This window comes from Equus asinus, chromosome 17 (assembly GCF_041296235.1).
Source record: "Equus asinus isolate D_3611 breed Donkey chromosome 17, EquAss-T2T_v2, whole genome shotgun sequence".
Taxonomy (NCBI): domain Eukaryota; kingdom Metazoa; phylum Chordata; class Mammalia; order Perissodactyla; family Equidae; genus Equus; species Equus asinus.
In genome coordinates this window covers 3,179,340-3,205,260 of record NC_091806.1, presented here as the reverse complement: position 1 = coordinate 3,205,260, position 25,921 = coordinate 3,179,340, and the positions used below count along the sequence as shown (strand labels likewise).

General features: G+C 50.4%; 1 protein-coding gene across 8 annotated transcripts in view; it reads right to left on the bottom strand.

Moving 5' to 3' along the window:
* Nucleotides 1–25,921, bottom strand: part of PRR5L (proline rich 5 like) — a 143,584-nt gene that overhangs the window by 20,961 nt on the left and 96,702 nt on the right. For all 8 annotated transcript variants that reach the window (XM_014851028.3, XM_070487537.1, XM_070487532.1 and 5 more), the window contains 2 exons: nt 17,050–17,098; nt 2,877–2,934 (listed from right to left, as the gene is read on the bottom strand). In XM_014851028.3, the coding sequence (XP_014706514.1) occupies nt 2,877–2,934; nt 17,050–17,098 (107 nt within the window). The remainder of the gene's footprint in view (nt 1–2,876; nt 2,935–17,049; nt 17,099–25,921) is intronic.

The window sequence follows — 25,921 nt, the reverse complement described above, 5'->3', positions numbered from 1 at the left end:
CCGCCGTGTCCCCAGCACCTAGCAAAGGACCTGGCATTTAGTAGATAATCAATGCACGTTTGGATGAACCACTCAGCATCGGCTTTTCAAGTGTAGGCCGTGCTAGTTCACATCGGGAGGAGTCGGGGATGTCGAAAGAGCTATCGGAAATGTCAGGGCATCCTGGTGCCTAAAACTAGGTGAGCCCGACACTCAGACAACGTACCCCAAAGGAGAAAAGGCTATTCTAGCTGCTATGATGATGGTCCTACCCTGAACCTTCCATTAGAGACACCGGAGGCCCTTCAGACCTGCAGGGAGGGAGGGGGCTCCTGCAGGTCAGTGGTGGGGGCACCTTCCTCCCTTCCCTACCAAGATGGAAAGCTCACAGCGCGTGAGGTGGTCCCGCAGCCCCACAGCAGGGAGGTGCCTCTCCGAGAACCTGCGGCTCATTGCTGGCCGCAAACTTCAGAGAGAAATAGAGGCTTTGGAAAGTGTTCAGAGAACATCAGACAGACAGAGGCAACAAAGCAGGATAGAAAGAGGTCAAGGAGGGAGGTGACCTCGCCACCAGAAAGAGCCCACAAGTCAAGGACTGAGCGCCCTGTAGAGATGCAGGGCATTTGGATGTAAGTTCTAGACGACCGTGCTGTAAAAAATGTCCTCCAATGTACCACAGGAGCTGAGACCACCGGAGGAATACAGAACAGGAATGAGAATCTTCTTCCAAGTCAGGGTCACTAGAGTTCTAGAAAGGATTACTGGAAGTAAGATGGCATCTCTGCCCACATCGGAGCAACACCCGGATAAGAGCGGCCGCTGCCCTCTCCACAGCGACAAGGTGGGCGGACACACAAAAGCAAACACGCTCAGTAAAGCACAGGATGCTCAGCGAGGATGGACCAGCTCAGGCTGTCCAGCGAGGGTGGACCGGCTCAGGCTGCCCAGCAAGGGCGGACCAGCTCAGGCTGCCCAGCAAGGTTGGACTGGCTCAGGGTGCTCAGCGAGGATGGACCGGCTCAGGCTGTCCAGCAAGGGTGGACTGGCTCAGGCTGCCCAGCAAGGGCGGACCGGCTCAGGCTGCCCAGCGAGGGTGGACCGGCTCAGGCTGCTCAGCGAGGATGGACCGGCTCAGGCTGCTCAGCGAGGAGGGACCGGCTCAGGGCGCTCAGCGAGGAGGGACTGGCTCAGGGTGCTCAGTGAGGAGGGACCGGCTCAGGGCGCTCAGCGAGGGCGGACCGGCTCAGGGCGCTCAGCGAGGGCGGACCGGCTCAGGGCGCTCAGCGAGGGTGGACCGGCTCAGGGTGCTCAGCGAGAGCTGACCAGACCAGTTGTTTGCAAACTGTACTTTCTGGCAAGAGAATGCTTTGATCCAGTAGAAACCTTTGTTAGAGTTGCAATGCATAAAATAAAACAGTAGAGATGTTCTGGCTGCAGATGTGAAAGACCCTAAAAGGCCCCACACACCCTTTCACTGTGCAGAAAGGACCCTGACATTCAGGCCCCAGGACAAGCGGGGACCCAGAGAGCCACCCGGGCCCAGGCTCTCCAGTGATGCTCAAGGGATGACCTTTGTTTCTCCGTCGAGCTCGTTCCTGAGTTCTCACTCTGAAGTCACCTGTGTTCAGTGTCACTTCGGGTGACACTCAACTCTCCCTCCGAAGGGCACTCAAGTGTCCCCAAATGACTTACAGACAGACCATGTGGCTGGAGACCATGCTCCTCTTCCCCTTACTAGTCAGCCACCTTGCACACTTGTGCAAGAGCCTGGCTCCAAGATGCAAAAGGGCCACTAAGTTCTTGTTGACGCCAGTCACTCCCACATCAGGCCTTGGGCCGGGGGGATGGATACGGTTGAAGAGTCTCAGCATAGATGTGTTCAAGGGCCTCAAGCCCACAGGTTCAGCCAGGCTTCAAATCGACAGGGTGAGTTGCCAGCCTCTATTCTTCCAAAGATTTGTGAGCTCTTACAGTGGGCCCAGCCCTGAGACCCTCTGGTGTCGGTTTCTCCTTCTTCCACCTACTTTGTCTTTCCAGGAGAACTTCACTGGACACGAGTCTCTTTCCCAGGAAATGGGGAGAAAACAAAGAGGTGGAGATGGAGGTATCTAGCCAAGAATGGAAGAAAAAGAAAGAGCCGTTCGCACAGCCCCTGCATGCCGGGTATGGTGCTATGCTGGTCACACACCCTGTGCTCCCTCCAATCCCCAGCCTCACTTAGCATTTCAGAATGATACAAACCAAGGCTCAGAGAAACGAGAAACTTGCCAGAGCCACCCAGGAAGTAGGTGGCTGGCTGAGATCAGGTTCCACGCTGGAGGGAGCTGGGATCAGCCCTCGGCAGATCCCGGGTTGGCCAATTCTGGCCTTTGGTCCCATCTCCCATCTCCACTCAGAGCCCTCCTCTCCTGCCAGCTGGGCTCTAAAATCTCTTAAGCCTAGCAGATTTTCCTTTGCCTATCAAGTCATACTCCAGGAAGGGTGTGCGTGCTCAGCCTCATGTCTCCCAAACAGACAGGCCTCTTGTCACGTGTGACCTGAAGAAACATCACAAAGGCCAATAGGAAACAGCCTGGATTGGACCAGAGGGAACAGCGTGGCAGCACCTACCGTACAATTGATCCCTTCAGAGCACACCACCAGTACACATCCTGTGAAAAAGCCCCTTAGAGAGGTCTCCAGAGAGAACACCCCAATCCCACCTCCTGTCTCAAAACGCAGCTGCGCCTGGCACTGCCGTGAGCGGGGCTCAAACCGAAGTGCTGCCCCCAGCTGCAGAAGAAACGATGGGTGAACCACTCCCAGGCGCCCACACCTTTGCCCAGAAGCATTCCGGCTGCCCAGACCTCAAAGGCTGAGTCATAGGGACCCACTCAGCGAGGGCGCCTTGTACTTGCCTTCACACAGCTTAATCTTCTCCTCCACAAACAACAGTCCTTTTGCAAGAAGCTGGTTCTGCCAAAAGAGAACAAAGAACACAAGAGTTGGGCTACTTCACGGCGTGACAAACCCTCTTCCACTGCCAACAGGCGAGGGCACAGAGTTCTCGGCACCTGTGCGCCAGTCACGCCTCCAAGTTTAAGAAGCTTTCTGTCCTCTCGGAAAGCCTAGGCTTCAGGAGAAGACAGGGAGACATCTCAAGGCAAAGAGCGAGACGAAGCTGGCGTAGCCACCATCCCCATACCTCCCACCGGGGCAGAGGCAGCACGAGCTTGGCTGATTCTAGGGCAGGATGACACTTGGAGCCTTCGTCCAAACTCTAAACAGGGAACACTGAGGCAATGGTAAATTATGCTGAAATAATGATTGTTTTAGAAAAAAAAAGATAAATTAGGCTTTCGCACGCTAACACGAAAGAGACTGCATACAAACTCTTAAGCAGCAGTACGTGTCCGTCGATGAGCGCGTGCATGGGAAAGCTGTGGAGAGAAAGAGTAAGGTTAAGCCCTTTTGCAGTTGCAGCCAACAATTTCTGGGTGTTCTGTGGACATCAGAGGGTTTGCGCCCTTCATCTCGCTTAATTCCAACCCCCACAATAACCCCATCAGGTCGGTGCCGTTATCCTGACTTTACTCATGGCAGTGAAGAGACTCGCCCCCAGGAGGCAGAGCTGGTCTTCCTGGCCCAGAAGCCACGTTCTGTCCACTCTGCTTTGCTGCCTTCAAGCAACTCTGCCCACCCAGACCACCTCCTCCCCTTGAAAGGATGCAGAGCAGCCTCTGCCAGGCACAGACGCTCCGAGAGCAAGGTGGGCTGGGGCTGCCCTCACGTCGTCACACCATCAGAGTGTCAAAGGCCTGCGCTCTGGGGCGGGGACCCAAGATGAACGCATCCTACAAACCGAATGCATTTCTTAGTGTTCTCCTTTATAAAACCCTGTGCTGGCAATGACGAGAGCATGCACGGCAGAGTGGAAAGAACTGGCTATCAGATGGGGTTCAAGTGCCAGCTCAGCCACATTCTAGCTGTGCGACCCTGAACTTCATTTCCCTGAGTCTTGAGCTCCTCATCTGTAAAATGGCATCCTACCAACAATACCATGACGTTCTCATGAGATTAATCATTGTACACACACGCGCACGCACACACAGTATTTTATGTCCCTAGCAATCAGTGGTAGCGGGTAACGATGATAATAGTTTTTCTCTTAGTCCAACTCTCTTCACAAAAGGAGTGGGAGGTAAAGAGAGTCAGTAACAAAGGGGCCCACATCAAAAATATTAAAATATCTATCAAAGGGGCCCACATCAAAATAGATAGATATTAAAATATCTATCAAAGGGGCCCACATCAAAAATATTAAAGCATCTATCAAAGGGGCCCACATCAAAATAGATATTAAAATATCTATCAAAGGGGCCCACATCAAAAATATTAAAATATCTATCAAAAATATCACATTTCTGTGACTAATGCACATAAACCAAATTTCAGAGGTCCTACTAAGAGTCACAAGATATGACCTAATTTTAAAAAGTAATTGGCCACCATTTCATCTCAAGACGGCAGATAGAACCCCAAATCAAAGGGACGGTGACATCTTCCAGGAGGACACTAACTGTTAAAGAAAAAAACCAATTCCTTTACGAAGACTTACAGAATGGATAGCTAATTAAGGCAAAACCCTAGCTGTGTTCTCTACCTTCCAGCCACGACAGTGAGTCCTAGCAGCTTCTGGGTCAGAAAGCAAGAAAACACCACAGCACCCAATTCAGATTACCGAAATCAAGGCTCTGCGGCAGCCGAGCGGAACGGGAGGGGACTACACAGGTGCCTGCAGGTGGCAGTCCCTCTGTGAGACGTCCTGGGCAGACATCCCAGATGGCGCCTGGAGGCTTTGCCCAGGTCCCTGTCACTGGTCCAGACCAGGCTCTCAGAACGTCCCCTCGCACTCTGTGCAAGGGCCCCTGAGGCCGTTATTCTGTCACCACCTCTAACGTCAACACTGCTGCCCCAGCCTTCTCCCAAAACAACTTTACGAGCCCTCCTTGACTTCGTTTTCTGAGGTGTCCCTCCAAATGTAACAGAGACCCCCTCTAGGAAGCAGTTTCCATCGTGTTGTTCCATCTCTATACTTATCTACATTTTGGGGAGGGGGGCACTGAGGCACTGGGAGAAATCAGAGCCTAGCGGTAATAAGAGAAAGGAATTCCAGCCCTCTGTCAGAGGTGTTAGGATGTGAGGACCCCTTCTTCTTGGAGCAGCCCTGGCTCTGAGAACAGTGCCTAGAACAAGCAGACATGTAACAAACATCCGCTGAGTAGATACCACCTGTTTTGGTGCTGAAGACCATTTTGTACTTTTAAGAAATCAAGATAAGAGAGAGAACATTTTTAAGAGGGACAAAAATGATACGGGGCCCTAAATCTGTTGACACTTTCTTCATTTGATAAAACTCACTTTGTCTGTATCTTAAGGGAAAAAGTTTTAAAAGGCCTACATTCCCCGTCCTTCTACTTTCCAGTTCTTCCCCCTTCAAGTAGACATTTGGGGAAAAGAAATTTTTTTCAAGGAAAAGAAGATATTTGTGTATTATGGAGAAATGAAAGAGAAAACATTCTAAAAATTCTCACAATATACCCCATGGAGATTCTGTAGCGTGGAGTGAAATTAGAGCAACAAGACTGGGTTCAGACGGGGCCTAAGGACCACCCAGTCAGCCCCTCCTCTCCCCAGGCCTATGGTCAAAGTCCATTGGTTGCACAGTTTTGACGATATTGGGTGGACCCATTTTCCAGGAAGCTAAAGCACCTTTCAAAAGCATCTTGAAAATTCTTATACCCCTAGGAATTCATAGATTTTGCCCTTATTTTACAGTTGAATAAGCTGAGGCTGGAAGTAAGGCCTCCATCTTTTGTGCGGCATGTGCTGGTGGAGTAAGATCGTTCAGGTCAGTCTAGCCCACAGCCACCTTCCAGGAGCATGGGTCGCCATCTACCCGAGGCTCAAACCCCTGGGGACAACCTGCATCTTCCAGCTTAGGTGACTGGCTCCATTCCCATCCCTACCCCACCTGGGTCTCAAAGTGGGTCAGGGACCTCTCCTGGCAATCTGCAGTCACACAGGCCCCCACAGGCCAAAGGGTCCCATGTTCCAAAGGGCCTCGTGCTCTGAAGGGCCCCGCCCTGGGGGTTGAGTGCTCTGCAGTTCCATCTTCAATTCTTCCTATTTGTATCCTTGAATCTGTGTTTAGTACATGAAGTCTGAGAGGCAATGGAGCGTGTATGTCCTGGCTGCTTAGAGCCTCAGCTCCCCATGGTCCTGCCTCCTACTGCCTCCCAGGAGGGCTTTTCAGGCCCCTGCCCCCCATGCCCTGGCGTCTGGCCCTGCCGGGTTTCCCTTGCCCCTCCCCCCGTGCATCCTACTCCCTAGGTGGTACAGCGTTGTGTTGGTGGGGGCTGATGCAGGGTGGGTTGGGGCTGGGCATGCACCCTACAGCATCTTGGGCAGAGGCGTGGTAGGCCCTCCCCATCCTGGGCTGGCACAGCTGTGGCTTGAGTGCTGGTGACGCAGTGGGGGACCCCCTGATCTAGGCACTGAGAGCACAAAGGTTACCATCTCTGAGGGTCATCTGTCCCCCATGAGTTGCAGCAGCAGGCTCATGGGAAGGGGAGACCGACTCCCCCACCCCAGCCGGGGCCGCATTTCCATTCTGCACTGGGCCCCACAAATTACGAAGCCCGCCCTGTCTGCTGGATGTGCCAACTGGACATCAGTGGGGCTTAAGGCTGCTGAGAGAAAGAAAAATGAAAGAAAGAGAAAAGAAAAAACCAGCCTTGACTGAGGCAGCTGCCTTACACCGTTTGTCTGAGCGTCTGTCCTCCCGGGCTCATCTCACAGAATCCTCGCCCCTGACAAACGCTTGACTCCAGAAGGTGCTGAGTACATGTTCGCTGTGGGGCGGTGGTGATGGAGCTGCATGGTGACAGAGCTGGAAAGAACCTGACTTTTCTCTTGTCGCACTCCCTGCCCGATGGTACCTACCCGGTCACCTCCCCAGCCCGAAGGCTTCAAGCCAAAAAAAATGGTGACATCAAATAGAGCCACCTAGGAAATGATTCGGGACTTGGAACCGGCCCGCTGTTCCTTCAGACATCCCCTGCCCCATAAATGAACTTAGACGTGGAACACACAGCACTTTAACGAACTGGCAGAGGAGCCGGGAAGTGAAAAACAGCTGACATATCTATTTTTCCTAAGACATCGAAAAATGGGCTGCCAACAGAAAAACAAGTTTCAGCTAGAAAAAAATGCAAAAAACAAGGCTCTCTGGGGAAAGGCATCCAGAACCACACGGTTTTCAGTGGGTTGGAAAGACCTGGCGCATGCTGAGTAATCACGGAGGGCAGGCAGGGAGAGGCTGGGGAGGGCAGGGGAGAGGGTAGGTGGCTGCAGCACAGGGCTTGTCAACGGCATGCACCCCTCTCCGTCAGGCACCTCCCCACCCGGCCAGAGGGACTCAGGAAAACGGAGACCCAACGAGACTAGGGGACGAGGAGAACAACGCTGCCCTGTGATCCCCGAGGGAAGAGCTTTCCTCGCAGCAGGCATCCTGCTGATGCTAAGGCTGCTAGCCACTGTCGCTTCCATCACTTCAGCAGTGATGATGATGATGATGACAGAAGAATGCCACTAGTTATTTACTGGTTCTTACTCTGTGAGGCGCTGTATGACACCTTTTTCATGCATTATCTCATATTACCTTTGCCACAAACCTACGCCCTTTGTGCAGATGAAGAAACTGAGGCTCAGAGAAGCAACTAGCAAATGAGACCAGAATTTGCACCCAGGTTGGTCTGAATCCAAAGCCCATTCCTCCAGTTGACTTTAGCAATGATAAGAAAAAATACAAAGAGATGAAGTGCCATCATTCCTTGGCTGCTCACTACGTACCACCCACCTTGCATACGTCATCTCATCTAGTAACCACATCAACCTTTGTGTTTTTTTAAAGTTAAAATGTCTTTATTTTGCACAGGTGGATGATTCTTATTTTATGTTAATCTAATTTACAATTCTATGAGCTCTGCATCCTGAGACTTAGCCCTAGAAATTCCTATACGAACCATTTGCTTAATTGAACCACAAAAGGTTTTCATTACATCTGTTTGATGTCATATTCAGTGTTATAATTCAAAATAAAGCTAACATGCTACCCAATTTGCCTTTGCTGCTGTTTCTGTTTGTTTCTAATCAGAAGTTACATCTATGCGATTTTTTCTATTGTATTTTTTATTGAGGTTATGATAGTTCACAACCTTGTGAAATTTCAGTTGTACATTATTATTTGTCAGTCATATTGTAGGTTGGTACTTCACCGTTGGTGCCAACCCCCCCACCCCCCTTTCCCCTGGTAACCACTAATCTGTTCTCTTTGTCTACGTGTTTAACTTCCACATATGAGTGGAGTCATACAGAGATTGTCTTTCTCTATCTGGCTTATTTCACTTAACATAATGCCCTCAAAGTCCATCCATGTTGTTGTGAACGGGACCATTTTATCCTTCTTTATGGCTGAGTAGTATTCCATTGTATATGTATACCATATCTTCTTTATCCAATCATTAGTTGATGGGCACTTAGGTTGCTTCCACATCTTGGCTGTTGTGAATAATGCTGCAATGAACATAGGGGTGCATGGGTCTCTTATTTCAAGTTCTTTGGATAGATACCCAGTATTAGGATGGCTGGGTCATATGATATTTCTGTTTTCAGTTTTTTGAGAAATCTCCATACTGCTTTGCATAGTGGCCATACCAGTTTGCATTCCCACCAGCGGTGTATGATGGTTCCTTTTTCTCCACAACCTCTCCAACATTTGTTATTTTTTGTTCTGGTTATTTTAGCCATTCTAACGGGTGTAAGGTGATATCTTAGTGTAGTTTTGATTTGCATTTCCCTGACCACATCAACTTTTTGAAGTAGGTACCGTGATTACATTAGATTACTACTAAGAAAACTGAGGCTCAGAGAGGTTAAGTAACATGCCTGCAGTCACATAGCCAATAAGTATTCTAGCAAACACTAGAACCCAGACCTATCTGGCAGAAGGGCTGGTGCTTTTAGCCATCATGCTCTCCTGCCCTGTCAATTGGAGAGACTTCTTATGTCCTTGTCCACACGGGAAAGTAGATGAGATCCATTTCAGGTTCACGGATCCTGAGGGGCAATTGGCTTGGCAATCTCAGGCCACGTAACTGGGTTCTACCACAAGGCTTCCATCCAGCTGGGTCATTTCTGCTGCCCAATCCTGCTACCAGTTTCCCAACTTCCGCCTCTCTGAAAGTGCTTTTCCAGGGCCTTCCTCTCTAGAATACACGCTCAGTGTCTAGCAAGGTGAACACCTGGCTCCCAGGTGGGTTCTATTCCCAAATGAGACAACTTTTCCTACCCCCGAGGGGTCTAGCAGCATGTCATTCTGCCTACCGAGAACCTGTATTCACCAACAATTCCACTCCAGGCACTGGTTTCCAGTGATATCAATGTCTACGAAGGTTCCTGTTGTTGACACTACGCCACTGATGGAAATCATGGGCGCCTCCATTTTATGTCCCTCTACCGCTTTGAAAGTACAGCCATCATCTCTAAGGACATCCACATTTCCTGTGGACCTGGCTGGCTTCCTACATAAGCAACAAAAAGTCTTAAAAACACAGCTCACCCCCAGGCCCAGAGAATTCCTAATAAACCAGTCCTGGGGTGTGTGTGGTTCTATGAGCCAGACAGACATCCCTGGACAGAGACCAAAGGGGATTAGAAACATGGTACAAATGCTAATTCTTCATTTAGCACCATTTCAGTGGTCATTAAAAGGGCGAATTTGGGCTTTTAAAAAAGTTATTTTATAAGAAAGCAAGAAAACAGTGGATGTCTGTTCTGCCGGACACTAAAAATAAAATAACACTGAAATTTCCCTTCTCTGGGGTTTTTCAGAGGATGTCTTAAGGGCATTTCAACATTTAAAGTTTAATCCAAAAGCTTTTCCTTCTGTGGCCAAATGGCCTGAGTTCGATCTTTGCTCTAGCAGCTGTAAGGTCTTGGATAACCTCCCTTCTCCGAGCTTCGGTTGCAGTCTCTGCAAAAAACGGTAATAACAAAATCTTCCTCATCAGCCGCCAGGAGGAATAAATGACCTAGCACAGGAAAAATGCTTGGAGCGGTCCTCGGACTCGAGCACGCGTCAGAATCGTGGAGGACTTGCTAAAACACAGAGAGCCGGGCCCCAACCCCAGTGTCTGATTCAGTCAGTCTGAGGTGGGGCCTGAGAATCTGCTTTTCCAACACATTCCCGGGTGACCTTGAAGCTGCTGGTCCGGGGACCACACTTTGAGAAGCACCAGGTTAGAACGAGGGCCGGCACTTAAATGCTTGAAGGTGTTAGCTGCTGTTACTAGTAGCATTGTTTCTGTCTTCTTTGTAGCTCTTAAACAGCCCCAGAGAACGTCCTGTTGCTTTCCATGTCTAACGAACATCTCAGCCCTTCCACCTTGGTGCTTCCTTCTCATGGCCACTGAATGGCTGAACGTTGCCACTTCCTTGACCACCACACTTCTAGCGTCTGCCCCTGCCTTCTGTCCCTCCCTCACTGGTGCCCTGAACCCGGGATCCTTGCCTAGGCCAGAGAGTGTCATCCACTTACATACACGCTGGGCTCCTGAAAACACGGACTCATGTGGAACACGACGCCTACATGATATAAGGAGGCATTCTGATGCCACGGAGCTAAGAGGGATTATGAAACCCTAATTACCCCTCATCTTTGGAGCTCATCCTCGGGTGATGTATTCTGAGCACTCTGTCCCTCTGTGTGCCGTATTTAACAACTGAACGTGCAACAACCTAAGTCTAACGAAGCTAAAGACTTGCCATTTCAGCACGCCTATTGATTTTCATCTTTATTCCAATTATATGAAGAGCTGTGGTGGTCAATTTCAGGACTCATTCTTTCCATTTATCTTTACAAAATTTGAGAAGAGTACAATACAAATATTCAAATAATTGCATAAAATTCAAGTAACTGCCGAGGAGACAGAGCATGGCCAAGCTGCGAAAAGGTAACGGCTGGCTGGGGGGCAGCCCCACAGAGGACAACCAAACCCCCAGGGGTCCTCACCACCTGCAGGGCAGCGCCGCCCCCTTGCTCCCCTCGTGGCAGCTAAGGGAAGCTTCTAGGCCATTGCAGTGTTGATAACTCCACAATGCCTCTCTTCCAAGTACCAGCCAAATCCCAAATGCCCCCTCTAACGACCTTCTGACCCGAAAACATCCTCCTCCCCGTCTCGTCTGCTCGCTGGGGCCCAGCTCCACCTGTTCAGAGCCCCTTTGTACCTTGGCGCCAACTGCACCTTCAAAGCAGAGTATGCGTGGGCTGTCCTTTGCTGCCCTCTGTCCACCTAATTACCTCTTTTTCCATTTGGGGAATCCTGCTTGTTCTAGAAGCCTTCCCAGGCTGATCAAAGAAGAGCTGAAACGTTTCTCCCCTATTCACTTTGGGTTTGGAAATCAGAAAAATTATTTTCCTCATGTTTTATCGTCGCTCACCCAACTTTCTGTGGATTCTTATAAATCCTGTCTTGTCCCCATAAGGTGTACTCGTTCTGGGCCTGATTTTAAGCCATTACCATCCATTCAGGTCTTCAGCTAACATTTCGCCGTGTGTTACCTGTGTGGACGCATCTATGTCCCTGGGCCGTCTTCAATGTCAAAGTCGATGGTGACCAGGACACTTCCAGGTCTCCTCCTTCGGCTGTCTGCCACGTGCCACAAGCCCTTAACGAATCTTCTCTGATAGTGATGAACTAAGGGGACTGGCCTCCCGGGACCCTTGCAGACGTGAGCTGGAAATATTTATATCAAACGCTCCCAGGCCATCCCCGACCTGCTGGCCATCGTGGGGGCTAACATCCCCTTTCCTAAGACTATCCGTTCAGAGCCACTGACTAGAGACTGAGTTTCTGTATCAAGCACAACTTTGCTTCCATCGAAACGAATTTAACCTTCTGGGCTTGGGGAAAAGAGCTTTTAACAAACACCGCAGAGGCAGAAGGACAGGAAGTGCTCTTTGCAACCCCTCCCAGCCCCAAGCCCTGAACCACCAAGGTGCCTCATTAGGAGAGAGAAAAAGGCAGAGCACTTCACAGCGTCAGTCTCCAAAGTTACAGCGAACCAATTACCCCTTGGAGCTGTCGCTAAGCTACAGAGCTCCTCTCGGAGACCCCAATTTTCCTTCTGGGCGCAATTCAAAACAGACAGAGGAAAATGAGAAATCAATACTGGAAATGTCAAAGATTTTTCCGGCCAGTGTCTGATGGAAATTCACCTATGCTTCTGCGGATCAAAGGCTGACTTCTCTGTGTGCGGACGCAAGATAAGCCCTGGCCCTCCCCTGCCCTCCCTCTGACCTCCCCTAGGGTCATTTTCACTATTCTTCACTGAGACATTCTTTCTTTAAAGCTGCAAAATGAAAACATTTACTTCCAAAAGCAGAGCCACAGAGACAGCTTCACAAGTGGCGGGCGGAAGCAGGCTGGGAGTCGGGGAGGAGGACTTCACTGCCGAATGCGGGCGGTCCAGAGGCGGCCTTCGGTCACCCTCCATACTGAGGGGCTGGCGCCCAGGAGCCCGTTCCTCACCTTCCCCGACACCTCACCCGCGGCCTCTGGTCTCATCTGCCCCCGGGCTCTGCTCCTTACTTCCGAAGGAAGGAAGGTAATTTCTGGAGCTCATTCTGCCTTCCCCTCTTGAACCCCCTCTGCCAGCTGAGTGTGATGGCCAGGGTCACCTCCTGTGGCCTTCCCTCCTGGATTGCCCTCCTCCTGTGAAGAGCTTGTCTTTGCTGGGCTCCGGAACCAGCCCACTTTCAAGCAGTGCCAGCACGGGGCTTTCCAAACCTGAGTTCCTCTTGAACCACCTTCACTATGTGGCCACGGCCAGGGCCACCTACGCTATTACTCTCTCCTACTATTGTTCTGAAATCAATCCACTTTTTAAAAACATAAATATGTTGGCACCAGCCAGGTGGTGCAGTGGTTAAGTTCCCACGCTCTGATTCCGGCGGCCCAGGGTTCACCAGTTCAGATCCTGGGTGTGGAAACGGCACCACTCATCAGGCCATGCTGAGGTGGCGACCCACGTATAAAGTAGAGGAAGATGGGCATGGATGTTAGCTCAGGAAAAAGAGGAGGACAGGGGCTGGCCCCGTGGCTGAGTGGTTAAGTTCGTGCACTCCGCTTCAGCAGCCCAGGGTTTCACTGGTTCGGATCCTGGGCGTGGACATGCACCACTCATCAGGCCACCTTGAGGCAGCGTCCCACATGCCACAACTAGAAGGACTCACAACTAAAACATACAACTATGTACTGGGGGAATTTGGGGAGAAAACAAAAAAGCAGAAAAAAAAAAAAAGATTGGCAATAGTTGTTAGCTCAGGTGCCAATCTTTAAAAAAAAAATAGAGGAGGATTGACAGCAGATGTTAGCTTAGGGCTACTCTTCCCCCCAAAAAAACAAAACATACATATGTCTAAAAGGGAAACTAGAGCATCATTTACCATAAATCGAACGTAACGCAACAATCAACCCAATGCAAAGGGTGTCATGAAATCCTGATTAGACAGAAGCAAGTGAGAGGCCTGCTCTCCCCCTTAAACAAGGGAGATCACCATGTCACGGTGCCATATTGTAATTTATGACAACAAATGGGTATTTGGTCTTAGAGCCAGACTGTTCCTGGTAGAGAGCTCCTTAATGCCCTTGGAATACCCTGTGATGAGAGTGACAAAGGTGTCTTTTGTTATGACAATGATATGACTTTAGGAAAGCACCTAAGGATGGGAGTTGGTTGCCCGTGGAGCCAACCATGTGACTAGAGGGTTGGAAATTTCAGTCCCCACTTGTGACCCCACTTCTGACCTTGGGGAGGGGAGGAGGGCTGGAGATGGAGTCCAACCACCAACGGCCAATGATTTGATCAATCGTGCCGTGTAATGAAGCCTCCATAAAAACCCGAAAAGGACAATGTCTGGAGAGCTTCTGGGTTGGCGAACACGTGGAGATTGCGGAGAGCGTCACCCTGAAGAGGGAACGGAGGCTCTGCGCCCTTTCCCCAGACCTCGCCCTGTGCATCTCCTCCCCCTGGCTGTTCCTGAGTCACATGCTTTTATAATAAACTGGTCATCTAGTAAGTAAAGTGTTTCTCTGAGTTCTGTGAGCTGGGCCAGCAAATTAGTCAAACCCAAGGAGAGGGTCATGGGAAACTCCAATCTATAGCCAGTTGGTCCGAAGCTCAGGTGACAACCCGGACTTGTCAATGGGGTCTGAAGTTGTGCGGCGCAGTCTTGTGGGACTGAGCCCTTGACCTGTAGCATCTGACACTACCTCCAGGTACACAGTGTCAGCAGTGAGCTCAATGGTAGGACACCCAGCTGGTGTTGGAGAATTGCTTAGTGTGGGGAGAACCCACACAGTGGAACTGGGTCAGACTTGTGCTTGGAGAAGTGTAAAAGACACACACTGGTGCAAAGGCAGACTCTCCCTGGCACAATCAGAAGCACTGAAAATAGAGAAGAGGACACTTCCTAGCCATCAGGCTAACACTTCGTAACGCCGCTGACGCACCGCCTAGACTCCCTCACTGTCTGGGGCGAACAATGCCTCCCTCCCTCCCAAGAATGTTTATGGAGCATCTATCACATGCCAGGTCCTTTCTAGGGACTGGGAAACCAAACACATTAAAAACAAAGGCTCTGCGCCCTCAGGAAACTTAAAACCTACATTTAAATAAATAGTGTCTAGGATAGCCTTCTCTCCAGCCTAGCTCCTTAAACTAAGGAAAAACCCAGATTCAAAACTGAAAACCAGTTCCTACCCCACGCCCCCAGAAAGAGACTCAGTATTCGCAAAGCGGTTTCTCTGCTTACGCTCTCAATAGAAAATGATGTGTGGTTATTAGCTGCTAAGTGTCTGGCATCCTTGGTAAACAGCATTAACCACCCCTGCAAACCTCAGGGCTTCCCAGATAAATAAGTCCCCACCCAAAAGCCCTTCCCCACCCATCCTGGGGGTAGCCCCCAGCACTGAAAGACAGCTGACATTTCAAACCTGATTGAAACCACACCACAGCCTGTCTATTTTAAGTGTCAACAGGGAAGGCAGCCGGCCCATTTCTCCAGACCAACTGAAAAACCACTTCTCGGGAGTTCGATTTAAAAATCAATGAGTAGAGACAGCAAGAGACGAGAGTGTGGACAAGAATGCCCTTTGAGTCAAGGGCAACTGAAATGATGCACATTTGTGACTGATTATCTCTTTCTAAGTCCTTATGTTTGTCTCAAGCAGCCAAGCCACTGACCCAACGGAAGTCCAGGCTTCTGTGGGGTCTTCCCGTGTCCAGATTTAGAGTAGTTGCTTTCCACTCAGTGTGTGTGTGTTTTAAACGACTGACTGGTCATTCTTTAAAAGTGCACATAAAAGTTTAAGCTTCCTGAATCTTGGAAAGAAAAGAAATGAAAAGGATACCTGTGTTGTTTTTAAAACCTAAAAAGTCTTTAAACTGTCTTAAAAGTATGTTCTCTTCAGATACAGAATATATCGCCAACCTAAAACCAAGATGGGAAATATATTTATGTTCCTTTCCCATTAAAAGGGATGGATTACACTTCAGAATAACAAATTCGCATCTATACAAATTTCATGAACAGTTACTACTCTGTCTCACTCTGTGCTAGTCACTGTTTACTATTATTATAAATAATAATTTATTTAGTCCTCACAATAACACTGCAAGGTTAGGTCCTGTTAACCCTATTTTATAGAACGGGAAACTAAAACACAGAGAGGTAAAGCAGCTTGCTCAAGGTCACACAGCTAGCATGTGGCTATGTTGGGCGTTGACCCAGGTGGTCTGGCTCTAAGGGCGGTGTTCTTGAACACTCCTCTATGCTATGCTGCCCCTGCACACACGTACAACATGCCGAATGCTTTACATGTGTTATCGCATGTACTCCATAAAATGACCTATCAGGTAGGTCATATTTTTATTCCCATTTTATAGATGGGGAAATGGAGGCACAGAGAGAGAAAGCAGCTTGCCCAAGACCACTCAGCTAATAAGTGAAAAGTGAGCGCTCTTATCTCACTGAAGGGTCACCCAGTTACTCGCCACACACGCCTCCCCACGCGCCTTTGGTTAGAGCAGGAAGGCAGCTCACGCCAGGGGACTAGCAACCATCCTGACTGAATCTGGAACTTGAGCTCATCAGCCCATGGAATTGCTGCTCAGGCAGAAGGGACGTCAGAGCGTGTGATCCATTTCTATCTTTAACAGAACAGACCAAGAGGCGGAGTGACAAGAAATAATGTGGCTACAGGGTCTAACTACCCCCAATTAGACACCATACACGGGGGAGGGAATGTCACCAGAGCAGTGGTTCCCAACACGTGAGTCGGGTCCCCTGGGGGACCCCCCGGACCTTTTCCACACGGTCAAAATTATTTCCCCCATAACACTCAGCTGCTGTTTGCCTTTCTCCTTGCCTCCTCCGTGAGCGTAGCACGGATTTCTCCAAAGACGTGCAAGATCGCAGGAGGCTGGCTGTGAAGCAGACCTGAGGACCCAGCTACCTCCTGCGAAGCCAGACACTGCAGAGATTTGCAAACATATAAAACAACGCCATTTTCTATTGTTTTATCCGAAAAAGTTATTTTTCATAAAAATGCTGTTTACACTAACATGTAACATAGGTTTATTACTTACATGAATTAAGGCATATTTTAAAGTTTCTCAGGTTTAATTTCTAATATGACGAAGATAGAGATAACCCAAATAAGTGATCATTTTTAAGAACCTAAAGGGGTCCTGAGACCTGCTGCCCGAGACTATCATCTCGTGAGAGAAGGGACCACACCCGCCTCGCACTGCTCGCAGCCGCTGCCCGCGGTGCCTGGCGCACAGTGTGCCTTGGGATACAGCGTCTGGGATGTTGAAGGAACGCCAGGTACGCACTACCGACCACCCCGTTAGGTCCACGCACCCACAGCCAACAATGACGGTGCTCACAGCCACACCGCTTACCTGGAAATAGTCTGTAATGAAGGATCCCAGTGCACTCTTCAGCAGCTGCCTGGGGAGAGAGAAACACCGTCACACAGCCCTTGATGGTCCAGCTCCTGGAGTCCAGTCCACAGGCACCTGAGGATGGAGCGCTCACCAAGGGCTCAGGGACTGGCCAGGCCTGCGAAGGGAGTGTGCTTTCCTAGGCCCTAGTAACACCCCCCGGGGTTATTAGGGAATTGGGGTGATGGAAATCCAAGAGGGAGACCTATTCCTTGGTTCACACCACAAGGACAACCATCTCAAGAGAGCGCACAGGGGACTCTAACTCTGACAGAGGTGGTGGGGGCAGGCCAGGGCACAGGGCTCCATGTGAAACTGAAAAAGCAAGGAACGGGAAGACCACAATTTCGTAATCCTCCCCATTTGTAGACATAATGGTCTAAAATGCATTTTTCTTACATTCTTCAACCAAGGATTGTAAAGTGAGGGGGGGGGTGGCAATTATTATCCCTCCCATACAGATAAGGAAACTGAGGCTCAGAGAGGCCCCCAAAATAAGTCAGAGTTAGAGTTAAGATTCGAACCCAGACATTCCTCAAATTCAACATCTTTTCCCATAACTCCACCCTGCCTCTCCTGCAAATCCATCAGAGACGTTCCCCAGGTGCCACAGTTTGGGTGGGAGGGACGGAGGCAGTCCTTCAAAGGGATCACAGCGGGGAGAACACATAGGTTTCATTTATCCAGATAACAAACAGTTAGCGACCTGCCCTTTATGTGCTGGAGACTCTTCTGGCACCAGGGATACAGAAGTGAACGAGACGGGTGAGGTCTCTGCTCTCCTGGGGCTTCTGTTCTCGGGGGAGGGGTGTGGAGAGACAGCATGTTGATAAACACACTCACAAGGCAAGTTCAAAGAGTCTTAAGTGCTAAAAAATACCAACAAAATTAAAAAATAGAAGTTTGGCACCAGACCTCCTTCTCCCTGGGACAAACCACAGGACCGTCCCCACTGTTCTTGCTTTAATTTGATCCCAACAAGGCGAGAAGGAAAAACAAGAATAACTGGCTCCCAGAGCTAATAAGGCCCCAGGGAGCACAGTCTCCAGGCTTCAGACATTTCCTTTACTCATCCCACCAGCAGGGTCATTAAGGGGCACACCCTAAAGCTTCTGGCGACACCTACTGGGTATTAACTCGCCAAAAACGCATTCCCACACATCCCTCTAGGATAATCAGGAAGTTACAGTGAGATGTCATCATGTGCAGAACACAGGCAGGATAGAAGTGAAACAGAAGGAGAGGTAGCATGAGCTGAATTTCTGTGCAGAAAGAGCCCTGGAAAGCTGCAGACAGGTGTCCACAAGGAAAATCTCTTCCTGTTCCCGCCACAGAACATGGGTCTGTGGTGGACACTGCACTTTGAGATGCACTTTAATCGTGGGCTCCTGGAAGGCCACCCCGTCAACCAGCCCCGGGGTTCTCCTGGATGGGGGCAGGTCTGACGGAGACGAGGAAGCCTTCACCAGTCACTGGGCCAAGAGCAGGTGGTCATCGCTGCTCTTCAAGGGCAGAGGCGTCTCCAGACAGGAAACAGAAAGCCAGCGGGCAGCCCTGGATGCAAGCTTTGAAACGGGAAGAGGTGGGAAGCTGTTTCTACTGCTGGAGGGAGAAACACCCCCTTCCAAAGTTTCCAGGGCCACTGGGAGGTCTCAAAACCATAGGTGAAGAAACCAAGCTTCATTAAAAAGTGGAAAAACAAGTCCTAACGATGGGCTATTTCGAACAAAGTTTCCCAAGCATATCTTGGGTACTCACAAAGCTGAGGGACTGACACAGATCTGAGACCAACTAACAAGCTATGGAACAGGTGCCCCAAGGAACCCATGATGAGAAGCCACTGTGCTCCTGAAGATGCTCCAGGTAAAAGAGAGATAGAGGTCGGGGTAAGGCTAGGCCTGCAAGGTCCAGAACCATGGAAACCAGCCCGGAGCAAGGCGGAGGAGACACCTAGGCAAGTGGAACAACCGTTGTTCAGGGCTGGCCATCACTAAACAGGTGATTCTTGCCCCTGGGCATTTCACAGTGGTACTCGGCGAGCATCATGACGTCACCCAACAGAGGAATCCAATGGGTCTCCTCCCCTGCCTGTCAGGGAGCCAGAAAGGCCGCAGCCCACAATGTGGGGAAAGGCACGGCATCCTTACATTACGGCCCCGGCTGCAGTGAGCCACAGCCAGAATTCCGCAGAGCGTTACAGGAAGACGAAGCCTGAGGGGACAAACGGCTGATACAGGATAAGAGGCTGCGAATGAGCTTGAGGCTACTGCAAAGACAAGGGCATAGAAGAAAGGACTCAAGCAGAAGCAGCCATAAAGGGCGCCGAGATGGTGACCCGTGAGAATAAGAGGCAAAACAAGGGTGCTTCTACCCCCGGATAATGGCCATCTCGAGGCTTCAGGGAGGAGGGACAGGCACAGGTGTGGGAATCTGCTGTATACACTTTAAACGTAACAGACTCTAACCGAGGATGGTAAAAGAACCACACATTTGTCCTTTTATCAGATCCCGAGTTCTAAAGCCCTCTCCACTAGGTATCGTTATACAGAATCATCAGAACGGACAGACCCCACCTGATCCTTTAAGTCAATGTTCTATTGTCCTGGGGGCCAATGACAGTGGGTGCCCCTGTCCCTTACAAAATCCCATCTCATTTCTCATGCGTTAGACAAGGTCACTCCATATATGTGTAGAGTTTCCATTGCAGCAAAATATAGGAATCAACATAAGAGTGCACTGATAAAGCGCTCATAAAAAAAATTATGGTTCATACACACCATGGAATTCTATGCAACTGTGAAAAAAAAAGAACAAAGAAGTGCTGTAAGAAATTATATGGAAAGATCTAGATGGCATTAAGTTAAGAAAGCAAGATGCAGAACAGCATGTATAATAGGCCACCTTGTGAAAAGAGAAGAGAAAAAGAATACTTATTTTTATTTACACAATACCAAATTCATTTATCACATCTGCTCTAACTCGCTGTTCTGTAACGGTGATATGACTGGGTTTCCAGTAAAGCCCTTGGAACTGAAATACACAGTACCTTGAGTTTTAAACACAAAACACACATGCATTTTCGAAATGATATATAAATGCACTGGGTTTTGTGCCCTCCTCTCCCTCTCCCCAAGTAAGACGTTAGAAAGGTCGAAGCTGGAAATCAAGTAGGACAACAGACACCGAGCAAACCTCTTTCCCGGAGGAGAGGACACAGTGTCCCGCAGGCCACATGCCACCTCGTCAGAGCCAGTCTGGGGAGCTCAGTACAGTGTCGAGTATCCCCAGCTCCTTCTGCATGAAAATTCTTCGCATATGCATAGAGATGCTCTGGAAGAAGAGCCAATGAACTACTCTTGTAACAGTTATCTTTGGGGGGGATGGGAGCTGAGTTTCTGGGGTTCAGGGGAGGTGATGCTTCACTGTATGTCTCATTATGTCCTTAAAATTTGTGTACCCTGTGAATGCAATCCAACTGAAAAGCATTAAAAAATTTTTTTTAATTAACAATAACCACCTCCAAGTTTACCACCATCTGGCTTGAAGCCGAGAAGGCATTGTGGGAGTGAGTTCCCATCAAGGGCACAGTATCAGGAAGCAGGCAGTCCTAGGGGTATCAGAGAATCCCACAGACCATGAGACCCTGCCAACCCAAACCCACGTCAGGCTGGTAACCCGAGAACCGAACCAGAGAGCGAGCGGGGGGAGAGAGAGCAGAGCTGGCCGAGCCACCCAGAGACTGCGGCTGAGTCATATTGCAAAACCTACGCTCTATTCCTATACCCTGTGTTTATTCTGCCTGCACTGGTGTACAAGGAAAGGGTTCTTCTGAGAAACTCACCCTGACCTTAGCTGAACCGAGAGAGAGGGATTTTCCACCCCCTGTCTTGTTGCACAGTCTCCAGAGGGAACTGGGGAGCAGCTTCCCTCCGAAAAAGGAGAGTGACTGACAGAGAATAGGGACCCCAGGAGTTAATTCACTGAAACACACCATTGACTGAAAACCCGCCCTGCCTCAGACATGGTGCTGGATGCTAGAAGCAAAGGATGCCCGAGACCAGGCACAGTGACTGCTTCTCATGGGACCACGTTCATGAGGCCTGGGAGCACCATCTTCTCCAAAACGTGAGAGTGAAAAGAACCAAGGTATCAGAGATGCGCCGACCTTGATGCACAGAGGGACAGCTCACCTGTGACCTTCCTCACAAGCCTGCCAGTGTGGCTTGAAAAGCACAGAAGGCAGAGAAAACAGGAGAAAGATGTCCAAATTTCAGAGCCTGTGGTCTGCAGTTCCCCAGATACAGGGGAAAGACGAAATCCCGGCTCCCAGCAGCGAGGACGTGGGTTCCTCTCAGGCAAAGGGGCCTAGAACCCAGCAGCCTGCCTTCTACTTCATCCACCCTTTCCTAGGGTTTCTTCTCCAGAAACAGGAAAGTAATTATTTATGGGAGAAAAAAAAGGCAATAAAAAACAAATTACTTCTAGGATGGAGGCTAACTTTTTTCCGCAAAGTTTACTGAACACTTACTAAGCGCCAGACCCCACTGTCAACGTGTTTCCTCACTACAGCCTACAACAGAGCTGGAAGGAAGCAGCAATCTCTCCACTTTTTATACACAAGGAAACGGACCTCTGAGGCCTCCAAGGAGGGCGTACAGCAAGCACAGGACAGAGACGAGGAGTCTCCCGGAGCGCGAGGGCCTGCAGGTGGCTGCCCGGGCCGGAAGCCTGCTGTGCGCGATAACCTTTGCAAGCTAACTCCACAGGATGGTCCCTGGTACCCAATCCTCAACTGGAATTCGGGGACAATGAGGACACCTACTCCACAAGATGACTGCAAGGGCTATGTGAGTTAGTCCTGGGGGGTTACTCCCATGGCAAGGCTCAGCAAGTGCCAGCTGCCACCATTGTACCCAGGTCTGTCTGAGCCCAGGCCCACCCTCCTGAGAACTCCATTCCACTTCTTCTCAGCATCTTCTGCAAAGGACCAGCGTTTCCTACACTTGGCATGAAGGACCCAGGTGAACCTGATGAAGTGGGCCAGACAGTATGCCCAGACCACCCTGAAAACGGAGGAAGGACGGTAGAGGCCGAGCTTGGGGAAGGGGTTGGGAGACTTAGAGTTGCAATGCAGCAAGCTCCCAGCTTAAGCAGCTCCCACTTCGTCTGCTTTCCATATTGGATTTCCATGCCAGGCTTCATTTGAAAACAGAATTCTGCTGCTCACCAGCAGCAGCAGCCATTGAGCTGGAAGGAGAAGGAAGTGGGGGGACCTGAGAGTAACAGGAAGGCAATGCTTATGTGGGACCCACCCCAAAGGGGAAACGGGCACAAAGTTCAGTCAGGGACCAAAAGGCCATAATAGGGGAAAGAAATGGGGAACCCCTCACTGTCTGTATTATCTCACCCCCTCTCCTCCCAGGCTGACCGGGTGAGACACCACCCCAGAAGACAGCACTTCCTGTTATTGCACCGGCCATCTAGCCCCTCACAGTCTTGTCAACTCAACTTCCCGCTTCTGCAGGCCGGAAGCTAACCGAGGATGCTGGAGCTGGATTCTGGCTGGTGGAGAGGCGAAGGGACGACAGACAGAGCAGGGAGAGGCAGAAACGATGCAGAGAAATCACCTGGCACAGAGCCACGCTCTCCCTTGCACAGAGGGAGAGACGCAGGCAGGAGACCCTGGGATGCAGCGTGGACACGGGGGCCGCAGAGCCAAAGCCCAGCCAGCACCAGTCAGGCCGCCATCGGCTGTTAAATGCTTTTGTCTGTTTGGCAATTAGGGGCTGCCCCAACTACCCAGACTCTCCACCCTGACCTCCATGAGCCAGGAACAGCAGGGGGCCTTGGGGTCCTGTGCCTGATGCTGCAGCTGGTCAGTTCCTGCCCAGCCTCTCAATCCTCCAAAGATGACCCGCTTCGCTTCTGCAACAGATGTGTGTCAAGGAAGCAGAATTTTCTAAGCAGTAACATACGGAAACACCCCCTTCCTCCTTTGGTCCATTCTACTGGGGCCCCTTGGAGGTGGAGTCCGTAACTCAAGTAAAACGCTCTAGGACTCCCCCACTTCTCTGTTGTCTGCACCCCAGTGGGTGGCAGTGGGGACAGTGAGAAAGATGGAGACAACCAACAAAGAGCATTTACTGGGCTCCTAATTACGTCGCACGCACGATGCTCGGCAGCTGGCACACAGCACCCGAAATTCTCCAAAAGCCTTTCAAGTAGGAATTTATCCTCCTTTTGCAGATGAGGAGACTGATGCTCAGTGCCTTACCTGGGGCCACACACCGGCAGATCCCAACTCAAACAGAGGCCAACATGAACATTAGCCAGTGGCACGCCCCACGCCCGTGGGGCAGGCGGGCAACCACAGCGGGGCCTACAGCAAGCTCCTCCAGAGCCAGCAGCCAGGCTTCGGCCTCGCTGACCAGTTCCAGGCCAGACCGCGAGTCCTGTGTTGCCCAATGTGAACTTGGTGGAGAGGCCTGGAGTTTCAGGGGAGACATCTAGGTTTCTACCCGGGCCAGCCCCGGAGGTTTCCAATTTGCCACTTTCCTCTAACTACTCCTCCCGCCCCTAAAGTCAAGGCTATTTCTCAACCAGAGCAGACACAGGTGTCAATGCAGAGTCAGGCAGAGGGACCCGGCCCAAGAGAGAAGACCTCACCTTACGCCCTCCCAAACTAGGGTCCTCAGGAGACAACACCCCACTTGCCTTGGGATCTATCAATGCATCTACGCCCGGGGAGGTCAGGCCTAAATCTGGATGACGCCAACTCTGTGTGCCTCTTGCAGCCTACTTACTGTGTGTTTAAGGCCACAGGAGGCTTGGGTTCCAATCCCAGCTCAGCTAGTCATGCGCCACCTAACGACGTCTCCAATAATGGACCGCACATATGACAGTGGTGCCGTAGGATCAGCACCATCTAGCCTAGGTGTGTGGTAGGCTAGACTGTGTTAGTGCAAGCACACTCTATGGTGTTTGCACAATGACAAAATCAACCAACGATGTGTTCTTAAGAACATGTCCCAGTCGTTAAACAGCCCATGACTGCACTAACCAGCTGTGCCACTCTGGGCAAGTTATCCCACCTCTCTGTGCCTCTACTTCCTCATCTGCAAGAGAGGGATATGGTCCCTGTCTCACAGGGGTGTGGGGAGTTTTAAGAGTCGGCATACACAGAGCGCTTAGAGCAGAGCCTGGCACATGCGAAACGCTGCCCGCATGTCTGCTGTTCGCCTGACCTCCTGGAATCTCGCCTCAGACTGGCCACTCTGCCGGCCTGTGGGCTGCGCCAGGCCCTTCTCCTCACTTCCTCCAGCTCTTCCCCAGCCGCGGGCCCACCGCAGTCAACGGACTCCCTTACAGAGATGGGAAAATCTGAGGTGGGTTTCCCTTCCGGGCTCAGGCAACCAAGTGACTCAGGAGGGCGTTTCGACTCAGACCTGTCAAAACTCAAGCACAATTCTTGGAACCTCGTCTTTTCCTGGAAACTTCTGGGGTTCCCTTCACGCCCCTCCCTCCCAGCAAGAAGAGAAGCAGCTGGGTGATTGGAGAGAGAAGGGTAATGTGAGTTTCCTGACTCAGGCCAGGTGCAGATAACTCATCTCTGGTTTCCAGAAACCTTGTCTCTGAGCATTTATTTCTGCAGAGAAAAAAATCCACCCAGGGAGAAGGAGGAGCTGGGAGGGCACAGAGCAAGCGGCGGCGGGAAATTTACACGCTCAGTTACCTTCCACCTACTCCACCTGCTCATCCTTCAGATTTCAACTGAGGTACCGCTTTCCCCAAACAATGTGTGCCCATCCTCCGCACCCCCCAGCCCTCCTGAGTCTGCAGTCGCCCCACCTAAAACACTGTGGTGACGGCCTGTTTGGTTCCCCTCTCTCACTCTGCAGTAGGCTCCCCCGAGAGCAAGAACCACCTACTTCAACGTTACCCCAAAACCTGGCCTAGCACCTGGCAGAGCACTCCACAGATATCCACTGCCTAAAGGAACCAGAGAGTCAATGCTCCCTCCCTCTACACACGCCCCCAGCCAACCAAAACGTGAACGTCCCTGTAGGAACCCACTTGCACAGGTTCTCGTAAGAACCCGTAAACATGAGTTGTCGGCGTCTCACATGTTTCCATTCTTCCTGCTCACGTACAATCAGTCAAATAGTCGGCTGAGAAGAACGTTTAGGAAGACCATGCTCCCGCATCCGAGACCTTGGCCACTTTTGCTCCTGCGAGAGCTTGTGAAACCCCGACCTCTAACCAAGACTCGTCCCCACTGCCAAAAGGCAGCCGCATCAGGACTGAGACTGGACAGGAGTGTTGAAACCCACATCAATGCCCCATAGAGAGTGTAAGCCAAGAAGACACCAGGACGAGCCCCAGCCAGGGCAGATGGACGGTGTGGGCATCCAGAATCGGAGATGCTGATGAGTAAAGACTTCACGGTAACGTGTCTATTCTGAAGGGCCGCTTTCTTGCCTTTAAGGACGTAACAACGTGCAAGCCCTGCTTTCTAAGGTGGTTTCAATGGAAAATATTCTGATTCATGTCTTCATATTGACAGACCACGTGCCCTGACTTTTACTGGAGGAAAACTTGTCACTTTATTGAAGTGTGACATTTCTGATGAATTTGTTCTTGAAAGGTCTCCACACCTTTCTCTTGATCTAACAATGAGTTTTAGAACTTGGCCATCCTTAGTCCAAAGCTCTTCCTCATAGCTACCCCAAAGCCCACCGGCTAAAGTTTAAATTGGAGTTCAGTTTTGATGACACGTCTTAAAAGAAAGAACCAACAACATGTTTGTAATGACTGCCTTTCAGGACCCAGT